This window comes from Dinoponera quadriceps, unplaced genomic scaffold (assembly GCF_001313825.1).
Source record: "Dinoponera quadriceps isolate SergipeBrazil2010 unplaced genomic scaffold, ASM131382v1 scaffold690, whole genome shotgun sequence".
NCBI lineage: Eukaryota > Metazoa > Arthropoda > Insecta > Hymenoptera > Formicidae > Dinoponera > Dinoponera quadriceps.
In genome coordinates this window covers 155,529-183,474 of record NW_014555275.1, presented here as the reverse complement: position 1 = coordinate 183,474, position 27,946 = coordinate 155,529, and the positions used below count along the sequence as shown (strand labels likewise).

The following is a 27,946-nucleotide window of genomic DNA, read 5'->3' as shown; positions in this document are numbered from 1 at the left end:
TGTGTGTGTGTGTGTGTGTGTGTGTGTGTGTGTGTGTGTGTGTACATATGTATGTATATACATATGTATGTATGTATGTATATATATATATGTGGGTGTGTGGGTGTGTGTGTATACATACGAGATACATACATGATCGCTCGGAATTAAGTAATTCTATATTGATCGCTGTGGATCGTATAAAGCTGACGTTTAACATTAATCGATATAGAGAAAGGGAGAGAGAGAGAGAGAGAGAGAGAGAGAGAGAGAGAGAGAGAAAAGAGAGTCGAGATTCGAATATATACACGCGAGAGAGACGTGTTACGTGAAACTGGTATATGTATCTCTCGCATCTTTCCGAATGCGAGCTTTCTCTCGACGAGAGTACGGAGCCAGTTACGTGGCTTCCCGATCACCCGGTACACATCGCGCAAAGGGGAGAGAATATTGTTATATAATATCGCTTTTGGTTCTGTGATTTTGGAGGTACGTATTTGTTAGCTTGTAAAAACGTTAAAGAGATAAGATAATTAATCTTTTAAAAGGAAAAAGACCCTTTGTCCCGCCCCTCCTTCACGCACAGGACCGCAATGTAACCGGGAAAAGAAAAACATGTCTATATGTATACATATATTTGTGCCAAAAGAAAAAAAAGAGAGAGAGAGAAAGAGAGAGAGAGAGCACATCGCTTGACGAAATCTCCCGAGATAAATGCAACGAAGCGGACTTGGCATCGAATCGAGACTCTCGCCATGTGGAAAGCGGTGGAATATCCCCTCCCCCCCCTCGTAAAATTTCCGCTCGTTCACACACGCTCCCCGATCCCTGGGAGAAAGTTCAGGATAATCGGAGGACGAAGAGATCGTATCTCGGAAACGGTAGTTAAGCGATAACGTACGACGCGATGACGACGATGAGGAAAAAGTGTGAGGGAGGAGGGCGGTAGGAAGGGAAAGACGCAAATTCGAATTTGCGAGTGAGCGCACATACGTGGGAGGTGGGTGGGTGAATAGATGGTTGTCGCGGAGAAGAACGACAGCGGCAGCGAAACCGGAACGAGTCGCGACGAGAGATCGAGGAGTGATCCCGCGAGAATCTGAGAGTTTCGCCTTGAATCCCCGTCGTCTTTTCCCCCCTTCCTTCTTTTTTCGTTTATTTTTTTCAGAGATAACAATTTAATGGTCATGGGAAACCAGTAGTTTGCTTTTTACTTCTCGCGTGAATTGTCACTTATATGTATATTATACGTTTAATCTTCCTCTCTCTCTGTCTCTCTCTCTCTCTCTCTCTCTCCCCTCCTCTCTCTCCTCTCTCTCGAGAGTTACCGAAAGTCTCTTGGACGTTATGCTTTACACATTGTATATGTATTCCCATGAGAAAGAAAACAGAGGATGTATACTTTTTTTTTTTTTTTTTTTTTAATGTTTCTTGGCGTTTCTCGACAGTTCGCGTTCTTCGCGCAGGCGCTTGTGCCATTTACCACGATCACTCCTCGATCCGTCGGGTCCACGTCGGACCGAGCTTCGCCGATTCGAAGCGAGCTCGACTCCTCGACTCGGAGTCAAACGCCGCGGGGGCCCGCAGGATCCCCCGGCGAATTGTCGCGGTTTCCGCTCTCGTGGTTCTTCGCGGCTCAAGCTCGGCCGATTAAAAAGAGCCGAAGCTTCGTTTAGACTAATCTTTGATTTGTCCGGGGACGGAGGGTCCCCGGAGGGCGCCGAGGCCGACGAGAGATCACCTCAGGACTCCGGAGGTCCTCCGTACGACCCATAGGCCAACGGGCTCTGCGTACGGGGGGGAGACTCGTCGCACGACGAATGAAACATTATCCCGAGACGTCGTCTTTTTAGCGTAGTTCGTGCGTGGTTTCCGCAAGCGATTCCATTCCCTTCGTCTCTTCGACCCTTTCGCGCGATTCCACCTCTCCATTGCCCCACAGGTGGTGGAAAAAAAAAAAGAAACAGGGTTGCCACAGACCTGGGAAACCGCGAAAAACTGTGGAAAAATATAAAAAAAAATCTAGAATTTTGAAAAATCTAGAACGTTGCTCACTTTGTCTTAAGTGCTCTTAACTATATTCTTTCTTTCCAATACTCATTTACTATCTTCTATGGCCTGAATTCAGGATTGCATTATGTTACTAAACTTTTAAGTTTGCGTTGCTTCTGATAATATAAGCCGCCTCTCCTGCAATCCCTGCTTCTAAACGTTCAAGTTTAAGATTACACATTGCACGTGAAAAATTCTCCACTCTGGGAAACACGGAGAAGTCAGGGAATTTCAAAATTCATTTTCTGTGGCAATCCTGAAGAAAGAAGAAAAAGAAGACGAGAAATCGCGACGATCGAGCTCGAGGGCTCAACAACCTCCGGCTCGGTCGTCGCGATTTTCTCTGTCCCGGGGCAAAATCGACCCTCTTTGAGAGGCGGTTTCTTTGTTAACACACACACATACACACATACTTCGGACAAGCCCTCGGACGATTCGATCCCCTTGCCCTGGGAAAGAGAAAGAGAGAGAGAGAGAAAGGGCTCGTCTTTCATTATTGTGCGGTTCCCCCTTGCTCTCTCCGACCTTTCACACTGCGATTCCGCGCTCTTCCGTCTCGTTCGCTGCGGCTGCGCGCGCCGCGGAACACAGTGGGCCGAAACGCGTTTTTCCGTCATCCGTGGACGATCCTACGCGGACAGCCACGAAGCGTCGTCGTCCAACCCCGAGATCCACTTTTGATTTTTCCTCGCTCCACTTCCGCCTCCCTCCCCCTCCTCCTCAATTCTAAGCGAAACCGCCCAAACCTTCAATCCTTCACTGCGCGAATCGGATCTTACTTTCTTACTTATCGATCCTCTCCGACTAACGAGGCGTGTTTAAGACGTGTTTAAGAGCCCTTAGGATTACGCTTTCATTCGGCTAGGATGGTGTGAGGAAACATGTGTGTATGGATGATTCGAAAAGAAAAAAAATGAGAAAGAAAGAAAGAAAGAAAAAAAGAGGAGTATACCAATCAAGTTGGGTCGGAGCTAGTGCTGCGAGAATCGGGACGATTAATTGAGCACGCATTTAAGTGCCTCGAGTGTGTTGTATATTATGATTACCGATTTATCAATATTAATATTATTAATAACTATTAATTGCTCTATTATATGATTATCGTCATTATTTTATTATTATTATAAGCAGAGATGCTTGGCTTTAGGTGTTAATAACGACGCGAATCTATGTACCTACACACACACACGCACACACACACACACACACACACACACAGACAGATACATTACATACATATATACACACAGATACATATAGCGAAGAAAGAAAGGACGAAAAAAATGAGGATGTGGGCGTGCGTGTGTGTGTGTGTGTGTGTGTATGTGCGCGTGTGTGTGTGCGTGCGTGTGTGTCTGAGCGCATATATATTTGTTAATGATTATACGTGTGCGCGCGCGTGAGCTCGGATTGACGAGATATGATAGCAAAGAGGGGGAAAAAAAAGAGAGGACGGAATAGAACGAGAAAACGACCTCCTGTGAACAGGGTGCAACAGGATAATGTTGTGTCGACGTGTATACTGCTATTCTTTGAACTTATTGATGCTGCCTTTTCATTTGTCTATTGTACACACACATATACATACATACTACATCTCTCTCTTACACACACTCACACGAGTACATATACACGTACACGCAACAGACAAAACAGGGCGTTTCAAATAGGATTGTCAGTTGTTTTTGTTAATATTGAGTTGAATAAATCAAATAAACGATATATCGGATACGTAAAAATTGACTCTCAGACAATCGCGCTTGAAAGATGTTCTCTTGGATTCTTGCAGTTTTCTCGAGTCGGCGGAGTTGACTTTGCGAGTTGCGGAGCGTTGATCGGGTCGGGCGGTTCTCATGTACTCTCTTGGATCAACTTGCATCCCCTCGGATCTCCTTGTGATTTTTATTATATCGCATTGTGAAACATTGTGAAACGCACGATTTCAACCGGACAATTGGAACCAGAAGAGATCCGAGATTCCCAAATTTCACGGTTCCAGTAACGAGGGGGCGTATGTAGAGTATTGCGTAAACAAGAATATATATTATTGAAGTAGAGAGTAGAGTATTGTGTAAACTAGAGTTTCTCTCGCGATCAAAATCTAATGTCACCGCATGCGGAGAGACTAGGAACTCGAGTGACTCGAGAGACTAGGAACTGAGTGGTTCTCTTGGCACCTCGCGGTAGTAGTCACGTTAATATATTCGCGACGTTGGAAGGGCGGAAGTCACGCGTAAACTGTATAAATCGCACGCGACTGATCGCTCTTTTAACGTCAGAACTCAGCGTGTTTACACCGAGGGAGGCAAGAGGTGCCAAAAGAGTCCAGATATAATTCTAAATATTATCACTAAAATATTTATATAAACATATATATATAACTCTAAAGTATGCGATCGGAGCAAATTTCAAGACGACGCGAAACGTTGTTGCGAGAGAAACACGGGATTCCTGATGCAAGGATCTTGGCATCGATCAGCTCGCAAAATCGGCACGATCGCGATCAATTGCAGAGAATGGGCCGATGCCAGAAACGTCTTTCGTGCGCGTTGCACGATTTTCTCGCGAGATCGCACTCGTTGTAAATTTCGTCCGCGGGAGTATTGTACCCCCGCACTTGGCTATTCTCGATGTATCGAATATCCGATGTGTGTATCCGAAAAAGGCGGTTTCTTAGGTGCCCAGAGACCCGAAATCGCTCTCGAGCAGTCGGCCGTCAATCGTCGCGAAATGCGAATGCGAAGCGCCGGTGCGCGGGGCAATTGGATCGATCTCAGTTCGCTCACGCGCTCCCAGGCGAGAGTCCTACGAGGCGTTTTTAATTAATTCATATACACAAAACGATACATATATATATTTTTTTTCTTTCTTTTTTCTGGGCGAACCACTCGCGCGCGGAATCACCGGGACGCAGTCTCGTTTCGCCGCCACTCTCCAACGATTGTAGTAAATATTCAATGTATATATATTATATATGCATATATATATTACTACTATTATTACTACTACTATTACTATTACTGCTACTACTACTACTACTGCTACTACGACTCTACTACTATTACTATTACTGCTACCCTACTTACTACTCTACTACTGCTATTACTATTAATAATAATAATAATAATAATATTAGTGATAATAATAATAATAATAATAAGCACGGGACAATTTAGGCTGCATAAGCATTAATTACATACGTTGGTGTACGTGTATGTAATGTAATTCGCGACTTTACGACTTGTGATCCGTGCGAGACATTACTAGAGCCGTGTCGCGCGCGCGATCCCGATTCGCGACTTGTAACTCGCGAATAGTCGCGGATTCTGTAAAATTTACGAAAAGACAAATAGCGATTCGTGTATCGCGCGCCTTGTCACAGGACACACACACCCACACGTACACATACACGCATACACACAGGACGCAAGAAGTAGCACAAAGAACAGACAGATACAAAAGCACACGCGAATTTACGAATGACCTCGGTCAGTTTTCCTTTCCGTACTAACACGGGTCTTGATTTTCCATGTGTGCCTTTTTCCTTTTTTCTCTTTTGACACGCGCGACGCGCGTCGAGTTTTCTTTTATATTACGTGTACATACATGGAGGTGGAGGAGCGCGGTGTAATGTTTTTCAATAATCGGTATGATTCAATATGGAAGTCCGCGAGCGTAGCGTGAGAATTCGAGCCACGGGATTATACGCCAATTGGGAGAGCGAGGAGAGACGATGCGAGGGAGACGCGAAAAAGACGAGAGGAATAATGGGAATAATTGCAAAAAAAAAGAGTATTCTCTGTCCGTTGTAATTTAATTTTAATTCAGCGTACGGCCAATTACACGCCACTCGGGCGACTCTTTGCTGCGATTCTTGCCGATCGGTTGAAGTGTGTAATCAGTCCTCATTGGGACATGCTATCCACGGTGCTATCGGGATGTCACTATGAGATTGTTTTGCGGATCTTCACGGATCTTCCTCTGCATCGTTACCGTTTTTGAGACCGGAATTCTCTCACGAAGTAATCCTGAAAAAAGAGTTTTCTTGCCGTCGACGTCACGTCGGGACTTCCCGAAAGTTACACCGCGCGGAAGGTAATATAAAATAACGGCGAAACGCGACCACACGCACCTTTCGCGACTCGACCGCGACGACAGTCCCGTGGAGTAGTGCGAGTATGCATTGTGCGAATTCCCACCCCTCCCCGCCCCCTATTTCCCTCCCGCGACACAACAACGATCGTCGTGTCACGATTAATCGATTGACCGTGAAAGATTTAAGGAAAAGAGAGAAAAAAAACACAATATAAACGACGTTTCGTCGACGCATCGGTATATAAGCTGTGATTATACAAAAAAATAATAAAAAAGAAACGAAGAAACAGAACCGAACGAGAGCAAGACAAAAAAAGCAACAGGATGTGTATTCCTAGAAAGTCTGATTTTGTAACTACTTTACGAGGAAAACACTTGTGTATTATATATAAATATATATATGATATGCGATATATATATATATACGATATGACATACGATATGAATATGACGTTTGTTTATTACTATGTAAAGTAACAGATTTCAAAATTAAACATTAATTACTGTTAAGCGCTGCGTTTTTTTTAAATCTTTTTTTTCTGCTTCTCTCTCAAACGCAAATCGATCTCTTGTCGTGATCTGAGATCGTCAGAAAGAGATAAATTGCGCACGCGAGAGATAAAGAGAGAGAAAGAGAGAGAGAGATTGACGACGCTATCGATATCCGGTTTTTACAAAAAGTGAAAATTCGTATTCTCCATCTGTCCGAAGCGTTTCGTCTTATTTTGACGTTTAAACAAAATAATTTACACGTTACTTACTAGCTAGAGCACGATAAAAAAATAAGTTAACACTCCTTTAAAACAACATCCACGTCCTAACAATAACCTCGTGATTGGTCTCTCGCTGATTTTTGTACGAGCAGTCGACGAGACACTCGCGACGCGTGTAATGTAATACTTAATTTCCTTAATCTAACGTTACAACGTAAGGATAAGTTTATTTCTTGCGAAAGATGCTTGACATGCTAGGCGATCCGGTTTTCTGCTGGAAGATCTTGCTCATCCTCTGGCGCATGTCCTCGACACCCTGGCCGACGTTCACCGTCGCCATAGACAGAGAGAGCCCGGAGCTCATCGAAAGTGTCCTGTGAGAGTGAAAATCAGTCAAGAGTCGGAGAGCGGTTTTTGTTGTACATATTATATTTAGATTCACGATACAGTTTTAAAATTGAGTCGCGATCGATAATAGCGAATTCAATCACCCGCATTATACCGGATTGGTGCATGCTGTGACTACTGCTGTTCCTTTAAAACCTAAGAAAATTTTTATTTGGGAACTTTTTGTAAGTGTGTTATTGTCTTTTCAAAACTATCTTAAAATTTTAGAGAAAAATTATTAAGAAAATATTTTTTTTACGTGGGTCCTAGGAATTCACTGTCACGATTATGATGATTGAGTACGTAGTGGGTCATGTACAGATGTCTTTCTTGAAGGATACATGAAGTGATTATTTCAATAAAAAAATATACAAGCATTCGGCACGGTTGAGCACGTAATAATGATATCACGTTATTTAGCAGAATATATATTTATTATTTCATCGTCAAAGTGTTTATGTTATGTCGTTGTATTCGATTACTTTGGCTTGTATTCTGAGCTCTTTTTTATCAATAGAAGCACCTTAAATGCGGCTTCATGTCATGGTCAGTCAAATAATTTCTAAGCTACTTTTAGGGACACTTTTATCAGTGAAAGAGAGTTCAGAATACAGGCCTTTGTGTGTGGCGACCTTTAGAGTGCATCAATCCGGTGTAGCTTAGGTGATCGAATTCGCTGTGAGATATTCGCGACAATTGTTTCCTCTATACCTCTCGATCGGCTTCGACACGTCTTGTCTGGACTCGGTTTCCCTGAGCAGCGATCGCACCGTATCCTTCTGCTGAGGTAGGCACTGATTCACCAATGTCTCGAGATGCCGCAATCCCGGCACCACTACTCCGGAAACGCACTGACCACTTAATGGGCAATAAACCAACACCGAGTACGCCTCCACTAACGCGCTCACCAGTTCGATCTTGCGACTCTGTTGAAGTGCGAATGCGGCGATGGCCGACAATTGCGTCGCTATTACTGCGATCAAAAGCAACAATTCAGTGTGGTACAAAGGTAATGAGTCTAAGTAGGCTGAATCTATACAATAGGTGATAAACTTTTGGCTTTTTGCTCTAAGCATATAAACTGTAACGTGATTTCCAGCAGAAGGTGCTTCCAACGTTACCAGCCGTTGCGATTCCAAAGGTTTCAGCGTTACTGCGACTTTTGGCAGTGCGGAAAAACGTCTTTTGCCAAAAATTATGTTGCATTTTATTGCCTAGAGCAAAAATCTGGAGGTTCGCTACATCTATTTTAGATCCGAACTAAAACAATCGACGAGAACGACACGGAGAAATGAACGAGAATGCATGAATGATTTGTCGTTGAAACATTTTGTGTGTGTGTGTGTGTGTGTGTGTGTGTGTGTGTGTGCGCGTGTGTACGTGTGTGTGAGAGGAAAAGAGAAGTTCCGCACTCATCATTTCGTACATGCGGGAAATAGATGTTTTAGCGTTTACTTACTGTCCTCTGTATAAATCTGCGGGCAATTCGGCGCTATAAACGCGAACGTGGACACCAACGAAGTCGCGAGAGCCTGAGAGAGTCCCTGAGGGTCCTTCGCGATCGTTTCCAGCGTCAATCGAGCCTTGTCACGGGCTTCTCTCACTTTGCATTCCGTTATTATACGGCCCAATGAGGAAATCGCTACGCAGCGCACGCCACTGAAGAAGAATTAATTCGATTGTATCGCACAGCGTGTGAGAACGGAGAATGTAATATGTTCGTGAACGGATCATCGAAGTCATCATCGTTTATAGATTACTATTATGACACAGAGTGATTACGATTTTTTGAGAAGTTAATAAAACAGAGAAGGTTCTCTCACACTTCGGGATCGCTAGCTAATGTTACGATGGCTGGTACGATCCTCGAGTTCGCGAGCCGGTCCGAGACGTGGCCTATGATGAAGCCGAACAGCGCTGCCGTCGCGCACCTTACACTGGATCGCGGATGCACTACTCCTGCGAGAAAAAAATGCGGAACGAGAAAATTAAGAGTTTGTTATTCTATTACTACGAATTAAAAAAAAAAAATATATATATATATATACGACTCGTATATATATACGAAAAAAAAAATATATATATACGACCCGTACATATATACGAAGTCCTCTACATATGATAATTTTTAAAAATTAATAACTAAAAATTTTACGTAGTCGTTTATGAAAGAGTAAAAGACTTCTTTGTTCAATACAATAAACTATAAGTATATGACGGATGTCCCACTTAACGAGACACTTTGTATGTCATTTTTAAAACAAAGTATAAATATAATAAAAATATAAAAACGAAGAAAATGAATTAACAATACGGGTCGTTACCTTAAATTTTGAACATTTAAAGGGGAAATATATCTTATATTTCTTTTGTTCTTTTGTTCTATTACGTCGACTTGAATGTTGCTTTGTAAATATTCGTAAATCATCGTAGTGATAACGTTATGATAACGTTACGATAGAAAGGAGAATATCGCACGAACCGTCCCACAAACTAACAAGCACGTGCTCCTGCATTTCTTCCCGAGCGCACAAAATACTCGCAGCGACGTGCAGCCAGGATATACTGGTACCGCTTATGGATAAGATCACAAGGAACTGCTTGAAGTAGTCGATCAGTTCCGTGGAGTCGAGAGTGCTCAGAATCACCAGATAACTCGGGATCAACATGAGGCTCATACTTTTCTTGTCTGCTGATAATGCCGTAAGCTGCTTCTCGAGTTCCGACACTTCCGGGAAAAACACCGCTTGTATCTGCGGAATAATATTCATAAAAACTTACTAATCATTGTTATTAGTGCCCATATAAATAAAATATTTTAAAATCTAAGAAAAGCTTTGGGAACAAAGAGTAAGAAAGTTCAGAATGTGACGAATATAATTAAATTATAATTTTAAAGTTTCGGAAAAAACCAATTTTCTTTCTCATTTTTCCGTAGATTTACTTGGTTTCTTACCTTTTTTATATAAAAAAAATTAACGTGGCAGGTTTTAACCGAACGCAAGTAAATTTTTCTAAACGAATTTTTATATCCTTAGGACAAAACCGAAAATAATTGAGAGAAAAATGGATTTTTTTCCGAAATTTTAAAACTATAAATCCGAAATTTTTAAACTATTTTTCCGAAATTTTAAAACTATAAATCCAACAAAGATATATCTCTCAAGGTCTAACGGATATTTTAGATTTCCGAGTTAGCGTCATATCCTTCATAGATTAGTTCCTGACGTTTCGTGAATATTTCAGATCACTTTTCCAGAAAAAGAAACGACCCGAGACCTGAAGAGGCGAATTGAAATACTTATGAAACTTCGGAAGCAAATCCAAATTAAATCAAACCATCTGTCTGGCTGTTAATTATGGAATCATATATTTACCTTAGATTGCGTAATGTACCTGCCAAAGCTCACGCACAACGAATGAATGTATGTAAGGAGGGTCTTTAAAACGTTCTCGTGCGTCGCGTCCACGGACTTCACCATTTCCAAGACATCGAATACCCTGCAAAAGAGAGATATGCGTTCCGAAAGTAGTCGCTTGGGAGTCGAGAGCGGCCAAAGCGCGTCGGGAAATTTGCATTCTTAATTTTAATTTACCGACTTTCGTGATTCAATTACTACATCAGTGGTGATCACTGCGCCAAAAAATACGGTGCTCGCGAGGCAGACTTAAGTATATCGTGTTACTTAAAGAATGATATAATTACAATTTAGTTGAAAACCATTCTAATTCCGGCCAGGACATATCCTCCCAGGATTTGGAGAAAAACGTGTTCAGGAGAACGCCGACATTGACGGGACCCTCGTAGAATACCCTCGGGTCGACGATGTTGGAATGGCACAAGTCCAGAAATTCCTCGGCTGCACCACAAAGTTTTCTAGAAAACTTTTGTGCTTTTGTTTTTGTGCGAGCTTATAAGCTTCGTGCAAAAAACGCTAACGCAATATTCTCGACTCTCGTCGAGTTCTTTCTCGAGTCTTCGAGTCCTGCAATCTTTAAATTTTCTCCATGTTCAAGTTTCTCGCGATAAATCTTTCGACACTCGCTGCTACGAATTGGAGAAATATATCCTCGAAATTTTCCGAATCTTTCTCTCCAAACTTTTCCCTCGTAACTTGAAGCACTCGACAATTCTGGGATAATTCGAAAATGTGAAGTTGAAAGGAGCCCGGTAAGTGAGAAAAGAATTAAATCATCTTTTGAAAAATTGATTTCATGTGAATTCTGTAAACATTTTGACATATTTTATTAACGTTTTTAAACTGTTACTTAATAATATAAAATTCTTAGATACTAAAATAGTAATGTGAAAATATTATTTTTAATGTTTCGGTCAACAAATGTCGTCAACAATGATATAATATACAACATTAAGAACTATATATTTAAAACCGTTCCACGTTATGTTCCAAAATATAATTGTAAATGACGTTGTGTTAGTGATTTCTTGCTTACCGGGAGATTACTTTTTTCGGATTTTCGAATCGAACCAGTTGCTGTTCTTAATATAATTACGCCGAACAAAATTCGTCATCGTTTTACCGGCTTAGCTCGTGATGAACCTCTTTACTCACAACGGTGCCGAGAATCATCGTCCCAAAGCGCAAGTGCCGACGAGATCCCGCGCGCGCGCGAATCTCACCCTCCACCTGAGTGATTTACATAATTCAATTACTCTACAACTCACGCAAGTCCGACGACGTTGCGTTCCCGATGCAGGATCGCACAGCGTCGTTGTCGGCGACACACAGGACCATGTACGGCAAGATGCACTGCAGAATACCGACCGACGGCACCAGCTTCTCCTCGTCGATGTAGTCCTTGTTCGGCGAGTTTTGCGTCGGTCTCAATTGGTTCTTCACTTTCGCAATAATGCGCGGCAGCAGGTTCAGGTGCAACCTTTTCAAGGATAACGCCCACTGCGCTAACACTGGCAACAACACCGAGGACGCCGTCTCGACAACCATCGACGACGTGTCATGGAGTGCTGTTAACGCCAGTTCCTCGCACTGCGATGACATAAACATATACATACACGTGCGTGTGAATTTAGAATAATACATTGTGTAACAATGAAAATTATAAGGGTGTTTCAGGACCCCGTGGATAAATTTTAGGGAATAGTAAAGTCCCACCAAGAAAATCAATTTTTGTCAAGAAACCTTCCCGACGTGTTCTTAAGTATGTATTGTCCCATAACGCAAAATAATGAGAAAATTATGAAAATTATGAAAAGAATAATGACAAATCATGAAAAAAAATACAAATTGGATCTCCATTGCATTTAAAAGTGACACCAAAAGTTTGACAATAATTCAGAGCCTGGATCAAAAATTATTCAACCATTAAAGTAGATTGTAATTTGCAACATTTTTAACAAAAGTTCGATGAAACTTGCACAGCGCGTATACATGTTGAAATATCTCTTTTCCTCCGCACCCGTGGAGAGATATAATTTTCTATTCGATTCTTTCCTGTTCTCATTCTTTTTCAAGAATGATTTTTTACCCAAGAATTGCTCTAGGGTATTAAAAGGTTTTAATCAAATCCAGATTTATTATGTTTGAGTTAGATCAAGAGGCCAAGCCCGGCTGTAGTGCAATGCCAGGACGACCAAACGGCAGGACCGAAGCAAGCTTCCTGGTACCCGCCTACTGTCAAAAATCACCCAATATTCTGAACCCCCTATGGGGGTTGTATCAGATATTAAGCTGATAAGAACAGATACTACACTTTTGATCTTAGCACATAGTGCCGAGAAGCGATGCCTTGTCTGCCGTCGGTCGACTTTATATCGAGTTTGGTACTGGAAACTGAATGCGAGAGAAATACGCCGCGTAGCGGTTAGAAAATGAACTATCGAAAGCAGTTATAACGATTAAGGGCGGATCCTAAATTTGAAATCATCTTAAGTTCATCTCCAGATGCATTGTAGTCAATGAAACGATTAATATAATATCTGAATATGAACTTAGGACGACGTTAAATATAAGATCGACTATTAATATCGGTTTAAGAGGCGGTAGTATTTCAGCCAGGCTAAAAATAGTTTATCTAAATTTTCTTAGAACGAAGTAATAGGTGAAACTTGCGCAAGCAATGAGAAAATATTTTAATTAATATGTAGAATATGTTTCACGAGATAACGGCCTCAATGCAGTAGGGATCCCATTGCTTCTTAATGATATATTGCCCGTTAAAATAATGAAAAAATTATAAATTCATCTACGTTGCATTTAAAAGTGACGTCAAAAGTTTGACAGTAATTCAGAGTCTGGATTAAAAGTTACTCCACTTTAAAGAAAGTTGTAAAAGTGAAATAAGTTTAATAAGAGTTCGGTGAAACTTGCACTGCATATATATTGAAATGTTATTTAATTGTTCGTACAATTAGAAAAAAATTGACCAATCAAGAGTTGAGATATTATAGTTCTTAAACACCTTGTATATCGCAATCACAAGTATTAGAAAAATCTCCTGTGAAATTACGTAAAATAATGAAACAGCCGTCAGATTTACTTGGAAATATTTGTCAGGATCGTCCATCAGAGCTATGAGTAGCGCGAGGCTTCTAACGACGCTGGTTCGGACAACGGGATCCTTATCCTCCAACAACATCTGCTGTAGCATGGACAGCATCAGCGAGTTCCTGATGGAAGCCGACGTATACGACGCGAGTACGGAGCAACACTCGACGGCCAATAGTCTCCGTTCCGGATACTTGTGTTGACTCTGCTCCCAGCAGATCGTGAGAATTTCCTCGCTCTCCAGCGGCTCCTCCGCCAGCTTCACCATCACGATTAAACCTGAGAATGCAAGAATGGTAAGCGATCTGACTTGAAACAATTTATTCACGTTATAAATATATCATGCCCGGCTCCACCATCATGGTTTAAATCTAATCGATCTAATTGGTCCATTAGCTGAATTGACCAATTCGATTTAGTCAATCGAATTAGTCAATTCCGTTTAGTTAATCATCGGTTAAATTTAAACTATGACGGTAGAACCGTACATCAACGCGAGATATATCGTGATAATTTCCTCTCTTTGGAGCTAAATGACTAACTGTTATTGCGTAACTCATCACTAATATATTATCAAGCCGTATACATGTTGAATGCGCTAACCGGCCAATATCATTTGCCGCTCGTCCTCCTGCGGCCTCTTCTTCAAGTTGAACAGCAGCTGCAGCAGCTTCTCCCTCTCACCGGAATTCGGGTGCAAGTGGATCGCGCTGAGAATCAACGGAACGATCTCTTCGCGCTTGTTGAGGATGATGTTAGGCACAACTCGCGGCAAGGTACACGTCAGGATCTCGACCAACGTGTCCCGGGTAACTCCGCCTTTCAAGGATTCTTCCACCGAGGACATCACCGATTCCGATATATTCGCCAAGCAGTGCGTCGCTACTTCTAATTTGAATTTCATTGGCAAATTTCTGCAACGTTCACGAAAACACATACACACTTGAAATTGAACAATCTAAAATTCCTTAAATTTATCTTCGTGTACTCTCTTGTATATACATTTAATTACTACTTGGCTACTTTGTAAAGTATCATCTGCTATTTATACTGCTTTACGTTACTCTCACACTTATTTTTGTTCCGTTTACTTTATCAATAATTATTAATATTAATCTTTGATTTAATAGCCTTACTATCGGTGAGATATATCTCGATAATACGTAAATATGTATAATAACATATATAACCTGGAGGATGTGGTTGATAGAACCTCTCTAGAGGACCGCTCTATAATATTTACTCTGGGTAACTGCAGCCTGGTCCATTCTTTGTCTCCTGGATCTGTCTCGTCCAGGCTAACTACCGCAGAAGCACTATCGTCTTCTTCCGGTTCCTGAGTGGCGGCCGATATGTCTCTCGGTAATGATTCTAACATTTCAAACTTGTCGGGAGTTGTAGAACTGGAGTTGATGGTACGAATAGTTCCGCAGCTACCCGACTATAAATAAAACAACTAAATAATTCTTCGTAATATACAGGAGTGTGAGAAAATGATTATAATTTAACTAGCGGAAGACGATTTATCCAATCTCTGTCTACTCAAACTTTCAAACTGTTATCGATCACGAAAGTAGCTTAAGGCACTGCATTACTAATTAACGTACTTTAGCTGGATTTTCCATTATATTTTCATTGGACGATGATATTATTTCCTGGAGAGCAGCTTTCTCCTGTTCCAATACCGTTGTCTGTTGCTGTAATCTTTCGAGCTGTTCTGCCTATAAAAAGCACAAAAATTCCTGGATTCGCTTCATGGAGTGAAAAAGCTACACATCGCAAGCAAGCGTTCCAACAACTTTAAGGTAACAAACCATTTCTAGGAATTCATCCTTTCGTTCCACAATTTGCTCTTCGACGATAAAGTCAGTTTGTACAGCAACGCTTACAGACGGTGGCTTATCATGCCCATTGGCTCTCATGTACTCCCTGTATATCTGTAATAATTCCGCAGGCTTGGGGATATTTAATCCTACATCTTGCCAATCTTCAAAATCTTGATCTTCATCCTCATCACTGAAGGTAATCGAAGTCAGCTTGTAAGACCTTGCCAGCAAATACTCGTTGATGAGAAAATTCAGTGCTCGCTGCTCATGCGGTTTGATGGGAAGTTCAGTAGTTAAATTCTTTTCAGAACTCTTGTCAGGTGCCTTTAATGTACTTTCCGATTCTAAAACATTATTTATCACAGAAGGTTAATGTAAAGTACATTATGAACCAATATATAAAAATAATTTGTTATTAAAATGAAAAAGCATACCTGTTACCACAGTTAGATTAGCACGTAGCGCAGAGATATTTTCTCTGGCCTTGCGTAGCTCAAATTCAAGAATGGCTACTCTTTCGTCAACACCAGCCCCATCTTCCGAATACCGAGTCATGTCCAAAGAATCCAAAGTTGCCTGACTAGAGGACCTGGCTAATATATAACAATGTTTCATTTAGCAGTAATGTCTATTTATTACGATTGAATGGTATAACTAATGAAAAATAAGAATTTATATTTGCTGACAAATATAGAATTTTTAAAGTATTATTGTTAATATTTAAAAACTTTTCATACAGACGGCTATGAATGAAATTGGCTTAAATTTTATTGTACAAATTTTCATTTTATAAATATTCTGTAAGATTTCAAGCAGGTATTTACATCAAAACTTATAACTTATAAATTTTAAAAAGTAAATAAGTCTTGATACATAAAATATCTTAAAACGTTAAAATTATTTCAAATCTATAAGATTTCCTCGAGGAAAAAATACATACGCATGGGTGTGTATGGTTCTGGCTTGATACTGGAATTTTCAAAGTTGTTTGGATTTGAGAAAAATTCTCTGAGAACTGGTAGTTCCTTACCAACCTCGCATAATTCAGCGTGCAATTCTAAAGCCGTTAAGAAAAGCTTCTCGTCGAGAAGCTTTCTAGCTATTTCTTCGTAAGATAGTAGTGCTTTCGGAGGAGCCAGGCAACCTACGATACGATACCGCATATATATGGGAAAAGGTTATTAAGCGCACAACATTAATTCACATAATGTCTCGCGGTTGCTGCTTCCCTTCAGAAAGTTTTACAACATAGCTCGCATGTTAGCGCTTATTAGAGCTAATCAAACAATTACCAGTGTAATTTACCGAAAGAATTAGCGGACGGAAAAAGGTTACCTCCTCTGCCGCTCACGGAGAACGGCTCCTTTATCTCGTCGACGGAACTCGCCATGACATTAACACGTTCAGGTATTCGCAAGAAATGACATTTCCACCTGAGCCCAATGTTAAATTGTCCTACTTGCGTTGCTTGGACATCAAACGCAATACACACGCGATGAGAACGATTATTTACAGGCTAAATCGAATGACGAGTCATCTGTCAGGCTACTGACAATACGTTGAAAATACATTTGACAGATGACGCCAAGTAAAACGCTAAGCTCGTTCATACCGTGAGACTGAGAATCGCACACTGACGATTGGAATTTGACCAATCGGGATAAAGCGAGCCAAGCGAGGAAACACGTTGATTCGTCGAATTCTATAACCTGCAATCTTTGATTGCGATTGGTAATTTGTATGAAAAGATTCTGAGGATTGAAGCAATAAAATCCGGCAGCCGAAAAATGAACGAATTATCGACAGTGAACGATGAAATTTGGGAACATCGAAACGATAATTCATTTCTCTAAAATATAGAGAATGGAACGTCGATTGGTGACTGACTATCTCTACTGCTACGTTGGAAATGAGCCTTTGATCAGACCCCTGGAGCCACCTATTGAAGGAAGGAAGGAAGGAAGGACCCCTACTACTAAATTTGCGAGCCATTTATAACACAACAACATACTGCGGAGGTATGCTGTCGTGTGCGCTGTTATCATAAGCACTTGTTGACTGTAAATAATAGACATGTGGAGGTTCAATGTTTAAACCACTGTCAAAGAAATGATTTTCCGCAGAAATTCTGAATACCGTCGATAACGTGCGCTGATTAACGCTGATCAATTTATTTCTCTCTTTTCGCCTTTGTTGACAATGATGTTGGATCGACCTTTATTACGATACACGAATTACTCATAACTGTTAATTGTTCTCTCTCGATAAGTCTGCTTTACGGATTTAGCCTGATCTATCGTTAGGAAATACTCGAATTCTCTCACGGGGAAATTCGTTGTATTTTTGTGACCATTCTGTATCACTGTTACAGACAATGCATCATGCCTGTGATAAGGACATGAACAAAAGGACGCGTTGATAACGTCAAGAATCAAAGCACGTGGGTGACGATGGCTGCTAGAGGCATACACAGTCTAAGATTCAACCAGGATCAAGGTAAAGGTCGATTTTGACAGAACATCCAAACCATGATTTTGTTTTTCTCATTCCATCGGTGTATTTCCACAGGATGCTTTATGTGTTGCATGGAGTCTGGGCTGAGGATCTACAATGTCGAGCCTCTGGTCGAGAAAGCCCACTTCGAGAACGACTTGATGGGGAGCATCGCCATGGCAGAGATGCTCTGGAGGACAAACGTGATCGCGGTGGTCGGTGGCGGGACGCGTGCCAAGTTCGCCGATAACACTGTATTGATCTACGATGACTTGTCGAAAAAGTTTGTCATGGAAGTTACCTTCACCGGTCCCATTAAGGCGGTCAGATTGCGACGAGATAAGTAAGTAGCCGTTGGTGAATAGTCTACTGTTTTTTATATCAATGTATGCAAATATGTTGGTTGTGGTGTATACATAAGTGATCTTTCATCGTAGAATGATAGTGGCGCTCCAACGAGAGATCCATGTCTTTTCGTTTCCCACGCCCACTCGGCGATTACTGACGCTAGAAACGCGGGACAACCCGAAAGGTCTTGTAGAAATAGCGACTCTCGCGTCAGCGCAGAAACAATTGCTGGCTTTCCCCGGCCACAAGCTTGGTAGTGTGCAGCTGCTCGATCTCGGTGCGACCGAGGCTGGAAGTTCCAGTGCGCCCGTGACTCTCGCCGCGCATCAAGTATTGCAATTAACAGATTGATAAGTTATATCTTTTCCTTAGCAATTGTGTTTACACACGCCGTTTGTGCCGACAGGGTGCATTGGCCTGTTTGGCGGTCAACGGGAACGGAACTATGGTTGCTACCGCTTCCGCTCAAGGAACCCTAGTCAGAGTATGGGACTCTATACGAAGGCACTTGTTAGTTGAATTGAGACGTGGCGCCGACCCTGCTACACTTTATTGGTAATATCAAATCACAGATAATGTAATTAACGTTCTCTCTATTACTCTGTATTATAATGTACAAAAGGCTGCAATACCTTTTACCTCGATGAATCTCAGAAGGTATCCGGTATCCATTAGGAGAAATTTTTTCAGTAATCCCCAAAAAATAACTCTCCCTACTAAATATATCTGTTCTGATTGATTTGCCGAAGTAAAAGTGCCACTTTTTTCAACTGACATTGTACAATCTACATTAATAACTATACATAATTTACATCTTTAATTCAGTATAATAGTAATTCGTTATTACCAAATTATGATTCTTGTTAGTGATAAGTGGTGGTCTTTCCGTTTCATTAGTGCTAATCTTTCCGCGTCTCTTTCAGCATAACGTTCAGCAGGGATTCCGAATTTTTATGCGCCTCTAGCGATAAGGGAACAGTGCATATATTCGCCCTAAAAGATACTCGCTTAAATCGACGATCCACGTATGTAAATATCTTCACACAGCAAACATGCGTTTTCACGCAAATTACATGTACTGTGAAGACGGTTTCTTACATTTTCAGTTTCTCAAAGATGGGCTTTCTGGGCAACTATGTTGAGAGTCAGTGGGCATTGGCTACCTTCACAGTACCCCCCGAATGTGCGTGCGTTTGTGCGTTTGGCGCACGTAATTCTGTGATAGGTATTCCGATATTGTTCGAAAGATATTTACAATCACTTCCGACGATTGGGTCGCATTCTGTGCCATTTTGTAATTTTTCAGCTATATGTATGGACGGAACGTTCCACAAGTATGTGTTCACCGCAGAAGGCAATTGCAATCGGCAAGCATTTGATGTCTTCCTGGATGTTTGCGACGATAATGATTTTTAACACAAGGCCTACGTCTCGTACGTACGTGCGTGCACAATGCGCGTGCGCACAGCTATAAGATTATGTACTAGCGATGAAATTTCTAGTCGATCTACACGAACGAAATTTCTTGTACGTGATAATTGTTTGAACGATCGAATATCGCGCTGATTATGGTAGAAATAAGTTATTTTGTGATAGGAAAAATTATATTGTTGTGCTGTAAAGTACGCTTCAACTGTATTCCGCGAATTATATTACCGTATGCAAATTATAACATTTTTTTCACGACTAACGTACTTTTCAAAATTAATTTAATTGCAAGGAACATTAATAGACATTTATTTTGTACAACAGTCGGTGTATTCTCTTTTATCATACCTATTCTTCGCTGCAGGATGTTTGTAATATTGGAGATGTGTAACATGTACAGTCGATACGCCCCATCTTACAACTATCCAGATTAATTTAATAAGATAATCTATGGCTTGTCTGCGAAAGCTCGTTCTTTAGTTTTTTCTGAAAATATATTAATCGTGAGTTAATGGTGGTGTTGCATGCGAACTCTGAGCACTCGGTAATTTTCTAGAGAAAGACAAGTACTGTATGGTGCGGGATCCATCATAGGCCTTATCATGGTAACGTAACAATGTAAAAATATGAGACCTACGAAACCTCCGACAAATGTATGGTACCTCCAGCCTACCAACCGCATAGCTCCCAATCTATACACAGAAGAGTACAAGTCTTTGATATTAATTAGACAGAGAACAGAGAGGTATAACAGTTTTAATATATAATATAAAAAGAAAACGCATTAAAAAACAAACTTCAAACAGCTACAACGTTGAAGTACAAGATAAATAAAAATCCTCAAAATCGGATGTACTGTCACTAAGATACGATATCGTTTCTCATTGAAAAACCAGTATCTTCGATTAAACCGATCACTATTGATTATTCCAGATTTTTATTCGCTCGTGTCGAATTGACCGAAGCAGTGACGACCGCTTCTGAGGTTATGATGTAAGAGTAATACAATGACTTGTCACTAGGTGGCTTTCAAGTGGATGTAGTTTTCTCGTTAGTACATTTGAAGATACTATTGAGTATATAAGAATCTTCTTTTGACCACTCTATCGTACTTGCTTCGGCAGTACATATACTAAAATTGGAACGATACAGAGAAGATTAGCATGGCCCCTGCGCAAGGATGACACGCAAAATCGTGAAGCGTTCCACATTTTTTTATGCCGATTTCGGCATTCATTCTTGTACTTCATTTTAATTAAAAAATTCGACCGTGATTGTGTTATTTTATTTTACCGTCCGCGCGCTATCTTCTCAAGGAACTAGCCGCTTAAACGATTTTTAAGTTTTCCATATTTTTAGTTTCATTCAAATCGATGTGTAGTTTCAAACGTTTCAAATGGGGGTCGGCGTTGTGATATTCGTGGATGGTGTGTGTTCTCTATTGGCAATGGAGATGCAATGATAGGTGCACGTCGTTTCGTACTTTTTCAAGGCAAACGCGAAAGCGGGACCAAGGAGATCGCTGACACAGTCTCGATATTTGGATTGTGTCCGTCGTGTTGCATCACGGAGCGAGTGTCAAAGTGCCAGCAGCGTCATCGAGACGTGTGACGATGTTGACGGTGTCGTTAGCCACGACCTGATCTCTCTCTCCACGGAACGTCGCGATTTCAAATAAATGCCGCTATCACACGAATACGAGTGAGAATCAAGTAGGAGTGGTTATCCATGAGAATATCGGTTTACCGATAAGAACAAGAGTCGGTAGCGTCTCGCGAGGAAACGTACTCGTCGGAATGCTGCTTCATTGCTAGGTTACAGGCGAGCGAGCAAATGAATCGGTCGTAGTGCGGGACCGCGATGGATAAAATGTCGAGGAAGTGGTTGTCGAATTTCGCGCTGGCCGCCACCATCAGATGGCTGCTGATGAACTCTGGATACCAGAAGATCATCAGTAACCGCGTTGAAGTGTCCACCGCTTTGAACTCCTGGAAGAGAGGTTAGCTTGGGTTTGGTTTGGTTCAGCTTTGCTCTGCTTCGTTCAGAAAAAGTGCCAGATTCAAGTAAATAACTTTCCTCCAATACTCGGCAAATATATTTTCACTCGGATCAATAACATTGATCCAAGTGAAAATTTGCTAAGGAGTGTCGGAGGAAATTATTTACTTGGATCTAGCATTTTTTTTCCTGCCATTTCTGTGTTTATATTTTTTAGATTAATTTCTTGTGTGTGAAAAGATTCTCAAATTTTATGTAATCTTTCATTATTCCCTTTATTAAGCTTTCCCTTTATTAATGAAATTGAAAAATTATAGAGTTTCAGATCCTATCTTTTACATACACAAGAAATACAATATTCATTTAAAAAACAGAAACAGCTGGGAATGACTACTCGGTACTTCTAGTATTGAAGGAAAGTCCAGGACTTGATTCTAATTACATGAAGATGAGGATTTAATTGTCCTAATTGATTAATTGATGAAGGCAGATTCATTATAGTAGCAATAGTTCTAATTTGATGCATTTGCTTTTTCAGTGACAGAAGGGATTTATCTGTACAACTTTGGCATTGATCCTTATGAAGGTGATCTGTTTCACGAAACACCGATTGGCTTGTATGTGTTCGGTTTTATGCAGAAGCATCTGTCTCAATGGGCACTGTTTCTGCTATTCATCGTCACTGACTTGACAACAGCCGTGTGCCTCACCATCACCGCGAAGCACTATGCAATCGAATTGGTCAGTTTAAAATGAAGTGGACATGTGAACACACAAATACAAAGAACTTGGATATAATAAAATTTAAGTGCTTTGCACAATCAATCTATATTTTACCAGAATGTGCTTTCGCGTTGCAGGCAACGAGAAGGAAAGAGGAAAAAATGGAAAAGGACGAGGAGAAGAAGCTCGGCGAAGGCGTCTCAACTGTATCAGCCCTGTATGTTTCCGCGGCATACCTGTTTAATCCTTATATAATACTTAACTGTGTCGGCCTCACAACCACAGTGTTCACCAATTTGCTGTACTCGATTGCGCTGGTGTCTATGACGAGGCGTTCCATCCTGTGGAGCTGCGCGTCGATAGCGCTGTTGACGCTGCAAGAACTCTACCCTGTATCGCTCATGGTGCCGGCGGCTATCTACGTCGCCGGCGCAGCAAGCGATAAGACCAAGAAAATCAGCATCATCACAATGCTAGTCGCGTTCGTGAGCATCTTGGCAGTTCTGTTCGCCGTTTCCTACTGCATTATGGGAAGCTGGTCGTTTTTATGGAGCACTGTCGGATTCATCCTGACCGTTCCCGACCTACGTCCCAACATCGGGCTGTACTGGTACTTCTTCACGGAGATGTTCGAGCACTTCAAGTGGCTCTTCATCGCGTCGTTCCAGATAAACGTCAGTTTATTGTACATAGTCCCTCTGGCGCTGCGATTGCGACGCGACCCGATGCTATTAGCGTTTTCGTATCTAGCGATAACTGCCATATTCAAATCCTACCCGTGCATCGGAGATGTCGGATTCTATATATCCCTACTGCCATTATGGAAACATCTATTTCAGCGTGAGTAATTTAATCCTTATCTATTGTCTTTAACTTTAGTTAATATTAATATTTATTTACTAATATTTAATATTTGCTATATTGACATTTATTATGATTAACTTTAGTTCATTTTCATTATCTTTACTTTTAATTAATTTTTATTTATTATCTTTAACTTTAATTAATCCTTGCCTGTCGTCATTATCACTAGTTAATTTTCACTTATTATCTTCATCTTTGGTTAATCTTGATTGATTATTGATTTTAATGGGAATATTCGTCTCTTGCAGCTTTAACTTATAATCTCTGTATTCTTCTCTGTAGACATGCAACAGGGATTTATCGTAGGCTGTTTCATGCTATTCTGCACGGTCTTCGCTCCAACCGTGTGGTATCAGTGGATATATTCCAGATCGGCAAACGCCAATTTCTACTTCGGCGTGACGCTGGCGTTCGCTATCGCGCAGATCTTCCTCCTAACGGACATCCTGTTTGCCAGTTTGAAATACGAGTTTGCGGTGCAACACGGTAACAATAAGAAGGTCAACGGAAACGAAGCTAAACTGCTGCTCGAGTAATAGGCTTTTCTATAGGTGAGAGAATACGTAATACTACGAACACAATGAATAAATGATGACGTGTCTCCGGATCATTTGCCTCGTGTAAAAATAAATAGTTTTCTATAAAAATATGTTTTTATTTATTCAAACACATATTGACGTACATATAATCGCGCTGTTTTTCCGAAACTGATCGATATCGAACAGTATTGTACTTAATTTTTGTCGGACAGATAACAATTAAATCAACTTCACAGTAAAAATAAAGAGTAAAATAAAAACGAACGACCAATAAAAGCAAAAGTCAGTATAATAACAATAATATAAATGGTAAATCATAACTTTGCGGAATTGCGGAAAAAAACATGATCATTGGGTATGATTAAAAATATTTCCAAGTTACAACACATAATAAGTAGGATTCGCGCATAACAATTCCCCGGTTGTACATCATGAAATTGTGTAAAATATCACAAGTCGTACATGTACCGCGTACATATCACGCTAACTCCGAGATTGCGTATTGTTTAAAAAAATAGACTGCGATTAAAGATCATAAAAGTGATCTTTAAAGTCGGTGTCTTCTCGGCACAAAATTGGGTCTTAAGGTTCCTGTTTCCTCGCCATTCCCACTTTGATCAACTATGTCAGAAGTGAGAAAACACACCTCCAAAATTAACTTGCCTGTCAACATGATTTTTAGTGTTTTCTCGTTTCTGTCATCATCTATTAAGACCACCACGGCGAGAGACCAAGAGCCTCAAGTGTCCCACCTCTTTACATCTAATCAATAATACTTTGCTGACTCAGGTAACTCCTTAAAAGGAACATTTACCCTAGCTTGACAGCCAATCATAAGCATCACTCATCAAGCTATCACATAAATCCGCCGTTACTCCTTCAAAGTTACTTTCTCTATGCCGCACACTAATACATTGGTCAAGGTCTCCAATCCTTTCACGTTTTTCATCAGATCAGTTTCAATATGGATGGAAACCTCGTTGGAGACAGCTGCATTCGTCTCGCTGGTCTTATTTAAATTAGTTTCGTAATATTTCTTTAAGTCTGCTTTCAATGCTGGTTCCAACGGGCACTGATCGAAGAGTCTGCATCCGTTGTTTTCTTTACAATATTCCCATAGCGCCTGCCAATGTTTATCTGTGCAGATAATTTTCGGGTTGCCCGTTATTATTAGAAGAGCCTTTGCGCGTGTTATGGCGACGTTAAATCTCTAAAAGAGTAAGTAATGAAATAAAAAAGTGTTACACATGTATGCTTTTAGCTGATACTCGCGACACTAATACACAAATGTATTCGTGCACCGGAGTACCGTTAAAAAGATCATTTGAACGCGATAATCCTGATCATCTCAGACGCGAGTTAACTTGGAAGAGACGGGCATTGTAACGAGCGATAATAAGGCAACGTACTTTCGGATTTGATAAGAACCCAATGTGCTGTACGTCATTGTGAGTGAAGATCTTGGATCGTACAGTTGACATTATCATGACGGTTCGCTCTTGTCCCTGAAATATTTCGACTGTCCCCACCATGATATTTTCCCAGCCTTTTACCACTAACCGTCGCTTAATTTCCAACTGCTGCTTCTTGAAGGGCGTCACGATTCCAATGTCACTTTGGGTTATTTTACGTTTACCGAAGTTAGTATTCATCAGTATCTTCACGTATTCCACTACCACGAATACTTCGGCCGTGTTATAGACACTAAAGAGGTAACATTTTTATAATTGCATGCAATTGAACAATGAAATCATTTCGTAGAAGTTTGTTGTAAGGCATTCGAGACTTGCATCTCGAGCTTCGAGCGATATGACGCGTAAGTAAATGCGATATTTAATTGAAATTACTAACCTGCGCGACTCACTTCTCTCTTCTACACCTAGAACTTCTTGAAAGATGATGGGAAACTTTTTATTGGGCAACCTGTTCCAGTTCAGAGCTATCTGTGTATCGGCATGTTCATAACATTCTAGTTCGTTCTCATAAAAATGATCGTTTGGCACGTGTATAATATGTCTGTGACTTCGGTAATTTTTCACTAATTTGGTCACGTAGTGCGGATTGTACTTTCCATCTTTTTTCTTGTAGACATCGCAGTCGTTCATCAATCTTTCCAGCATGGACTTGCCTGTCGGAATATCAAGTAGATAAAAAAAGATTGCGGAGCATCACATCGTAATTGAAACGTTACTTTGGGGAAACTTGCCGAGAATATTTTCCGCTAATCTGTTACGGATGACAGGTCCCAATTGAAAATGATCGCCTGCAATAACGATCTGTGCATGAAAATTAGTTATATCGTTTTTACCCGCGTTCTTTGTTAGAATGAGCGGAACCAGTGTTTCCGGTTCTGTTGCTTGACTCGCCTCGTCAATAATGATATGAGAAAAATGATTTTCTCGAAAATTCACGGCAGCCAATCTATGATAAACAGGGACAAGACGTTACATCATGTGTCTTCCCATGAAAATTGTTAATGAAATCTTAAACTTAACTTTAACTCAACTTAAATTTGTATACATCTATGCACATTTATACAGTGTTCAATTTCATGAGAAACAATTTACTCACTTTTTTAACTGTGCAAAAATTGTTTATTATTATTTTAATTGTTATACGAGAATTTTATATTTTAAATTTAATTGCACTTGGAAAAAAACAGAATAATATCTCGAATCTGTACCTGACAGATGTTATTAATGTTGAAATAATAATCTTCTTCAGTATTAATATCTCTTTTGGCAAGAAGATGCTGATAGTGTTGTTAGGTGTACTACCAACAAAATTTGCGCATTCTCGAATTTCTTTCTTTACATCCTCCCTGATTTCAATGAAGAAAAGTTTAATTTACAAGTATGCCAATCTTTTCGTATGTTGCACTCTATATATCATGTATTACACCAAATTGATATTCAATATCGCAAACTAAACATCATAAAAATGAAAAACAACAAACAAACTTGTACATAAAAGCAAACGTCTTACCAGTGTCTGGATGGTGCATACATTCGATATATGATTTGGGCTGGAAGATATTGTATTAATCTCCGGGTAATTTCGTCAGCCGCTGCATTGGACGATGTACACACCAATATATTTTTGCTAGGATCTTGCCTTACAATCTTGATTCACAACCAAAGAATTGAGAAAACAGAAGATAGGAAAGAATAAAACTTATTTTATCACAAATATTGGACATTAACATATGTAGAATTACCTGACATATAGCTTCGACTAATGTCGCTGTTTTGCCAGTGCCTGGTGGACCAAAAAGTATGTAAGGCGCAGGACATGACGTCGTTTGTAAGATATTTGTTACTGCTTGCTTCTGCTGCTCATTCTTTGATATAGTGCTATTCATCCAATCTAAGTCACTGTATAATATACATACATATACATATATATATATATATATATAAGTTATGACAATAAGATACCAGAATAATATGTCTCCAGATGATAAAATATTTTATGGTAAAACTTACTATTTTAAGCTGATACTTTTCATTGTCTGTTGTGGATACAATGTATCGAGGAAATTAAGTTTGCTTGCTATTGACAATGCATAATGGCAACATCTTAATGGCCAGTAATTACCATAGAAACCTATATTGAACTTATTGTTTTTCATTTTCATTGCTCTAAATCAAAATTAACAAGTTGATATTGTATCTTTGATAATGAATATCAAGCTTCTGTAACTATTAAAGTAGAAACATCAAAGTGAACTTACGCAGGATTCTTCAGTTGTACTGTAACATTATTATCTATCACATTTGTAACTCTTCCTATATATTTTTCTTTTGTAAGTACATCATAAAGTGTTACAATATCATCTGGTATTATAATAGGTTTTTCACTATCCAAAGATGGCACTTTCATGATGAAACACTGATCTGGAGTAATTTTTGTAATATTATAATTTTCCATTCTGAACCGTTTCATTTCTAAATCTGCTTGATACTGCTCCAAGA

General features: G+C 40.2%; 4 protein-coding genes across 7 annotated transcripts; 2 read left to right on the top strand and 2 right to left on the bottom strand.

Annotated features, from left to right (window-relative positions):
* Positions 1-5,826: 5,826 nt before the first annotated feature.
* LOC106743751 (lisH domain and HEAT repeat-containing protein KIAA1468 homolog) lies at positions 5,827-17,109 on the bottom strand. 2 transcript variants are annotated; one of them, XM_014617922.1, is made up of 16 exons: positions 16,885-17,109; positions 16,520-16,723; positions 16,014-16,172; positions 15,568-15,923; positions 15,361-15,474; positions 14,944-15,194; positions 14,357-14,667; positions 13,746-14,032; positions 11,914-12,235; positions 10,933-11,086; positions 10,604-10,727; positions 9,709-9,979; positions 9,050-9,185; positions 8,686-8,885; positions 7,938-8,199; positions 5,827-7,213 (listed from the first exon to the last, which is right to left on the bottom strand). In XM_014617922.1, the coding sequence occupies exons 1-16, from the start codon at positions 16,967-16,969 to the stop codon at positions 7,066-7,068; spliced, it is 3,384 nt and encodes a 1,127-aa protein (XP_014473408.1). In that variant the 5' UTR covers positions 16,970-17,109; the 3' UTR covers positions 5,827-7,065. The 2 variants fall into 2 exon arrangements, with proteins under 2 accessions (XP_014473408.1, XP_014473409.1); XM_014617923.1 differs by having other exon boundaries at positions 16,915-17,109.
* Positions 17,110-17,566: 457 nt separating this feature from the next.
* LOC106743738 (WD repeat domain phosphoinositide-interacting protein 4-like) lies at positions 17,567-20,203 on the top strand. 3 transcript variants are annotated; one of them, XM_014617897.1, is made up of 7 exons: positions 17,567-17,597; positions 17,951-18,075; positions 18,148-18,415; positions 18,510-18,750; positions 18,827-18,975; positions 19,344-19,445; positions 19,527-20,203. In XM_014617897.1, exons 2-7 carry the CDS (start codon positions 18,030-18,032, stop codon positions 19,834-19,836), a joined length of 1,116 nt encoding a protein of 371 aa, XP_014473383.1. In that variant the 5' UTR covers positions 17,567-17,597; positions 17,951-18,029; the 3' UTR covers positions 19,837-20,203. The 3 variants fall into 3 exon arrangements, with proteins under 3 accessions (XP_014473383.1, XP_014473382.1, XP_014473385.1); XM_014617896.1 differs by having other exon boundaries at positions 17,593-17,639; XM_014617899.1 differs by lacking the exon at positions 17,567-17,597 and having other exon boundaries at positions 17,735-18,075; positions 19,527-19,645; positions 19,727-20,203.
* Positions 20,204-20,950: 747 nt separating this feature from the next.
* Positions 20,951-24,055, top strand: LOC106743737 (phosphatidylinositol glycan anchor biosynthesis class U protein). The gene is made up of 4 exons (XM_014617895.1): positions 20,951-21,847; positions 22,385-22,587; positions 22,707-23,409; positions 23,716-24,055. Exons 1-4 carry the CDS (start codon positions 21,709-21,711, stop codon positions 23,967-23,969), a joined length of 1,299 nt encoding a protein of 432 aa, XP_014473381.1. The 5' UTR covers positions 20,951-21,708; the 3' UTR covers positions 23,970-24,055.
* Positions 24,056-24,116: 61 nt separating this feature from the next.
* LOC106743697 (putative helicase mov-10-B.1) lies at positions 24,117-27,944 on the bottom strand (the record flags this gene model as incomplete). Its single annotated transcript, XM_014617794.1, has 9 exons — positions 24,117-25,182; positions 25,382-25,676; positions 25,824-26,100; positions 26,179-26,393; positions 26,656-26,793; positions 26,958-27,094; positions 27,190-27,346; positions 27,458-27,613; positions 27,706-27,944. Coding segments are annotated over 9 exons (1,953 nt in total), but the record flags the coding sequence as incomplete, so codon positions are not given.
* Between the last annotated feature and the right edge of the window lie 2 nt (positions 27,945-27,946).

Coding starts and splice junctions, on each gene's coding strand:
- LOC106743751 (XM_014617922.1), bottom strand. CDS start 16,969: ATGGCGAGTTCCGTCGACGAGATAAAGGAGCCGTTCTCCGTGAGCGGC. Junction 10,728..10,932: donor GAATGGTTTTCAACTAAATT/GTAATTATATCA, acceptor TCTCTTTTGCAG/GGTATTCGATGTCTTGGAAA. Junction 8,886..9,049: donor TTAGCTAGCGATCCCGAAGT/GTGAGAGAACCT, acceptor ATTCTTCTTCAG/TGGCGTGCGCTGCGTAGCGA.
- LOC106743737 (XM_014617895.1), top strand. CDS start 21,709: ATGGATAAAATGTCGAGGAAGTGGTTGTCGAATTTCGCGCTGGCCGCC. Junction 21,848..22,384: donor TTTGAACTCCTGGAAGAGAG/GTTAGCTTGGGT, acceptor TTGCTTTTTCAG/TGACAGAAGGGATTTATCTG. Junction 23,410..23,715: donor ATGGAAACATCTATTTCAGC/GTGAGTAATTTA, acceptor TCTTCTCTGTAG/ACATGCAACAGGGATTTATC.
- LOC106743738 (XM_014617897.1), top strand. CDS start 18,030: ATGGCTGCTAGAGGCATACACAGTCTAAGATTCAACCAGGATCAAG. Junction 18,751..18,826: donor TGACTCTCGCCGCGCATCAA/GTATTGCAATTA, acceptor TTGTGCCGACAG/GGTGCATTGGCCTGTTTGGC. Junction 18,976..19,343: donor GACCCTGCTACACTTTATTG/GTAATATCAAAT, acceptor CGTCTCTTTCAG/CATAACGTTCAGCAGGGATT.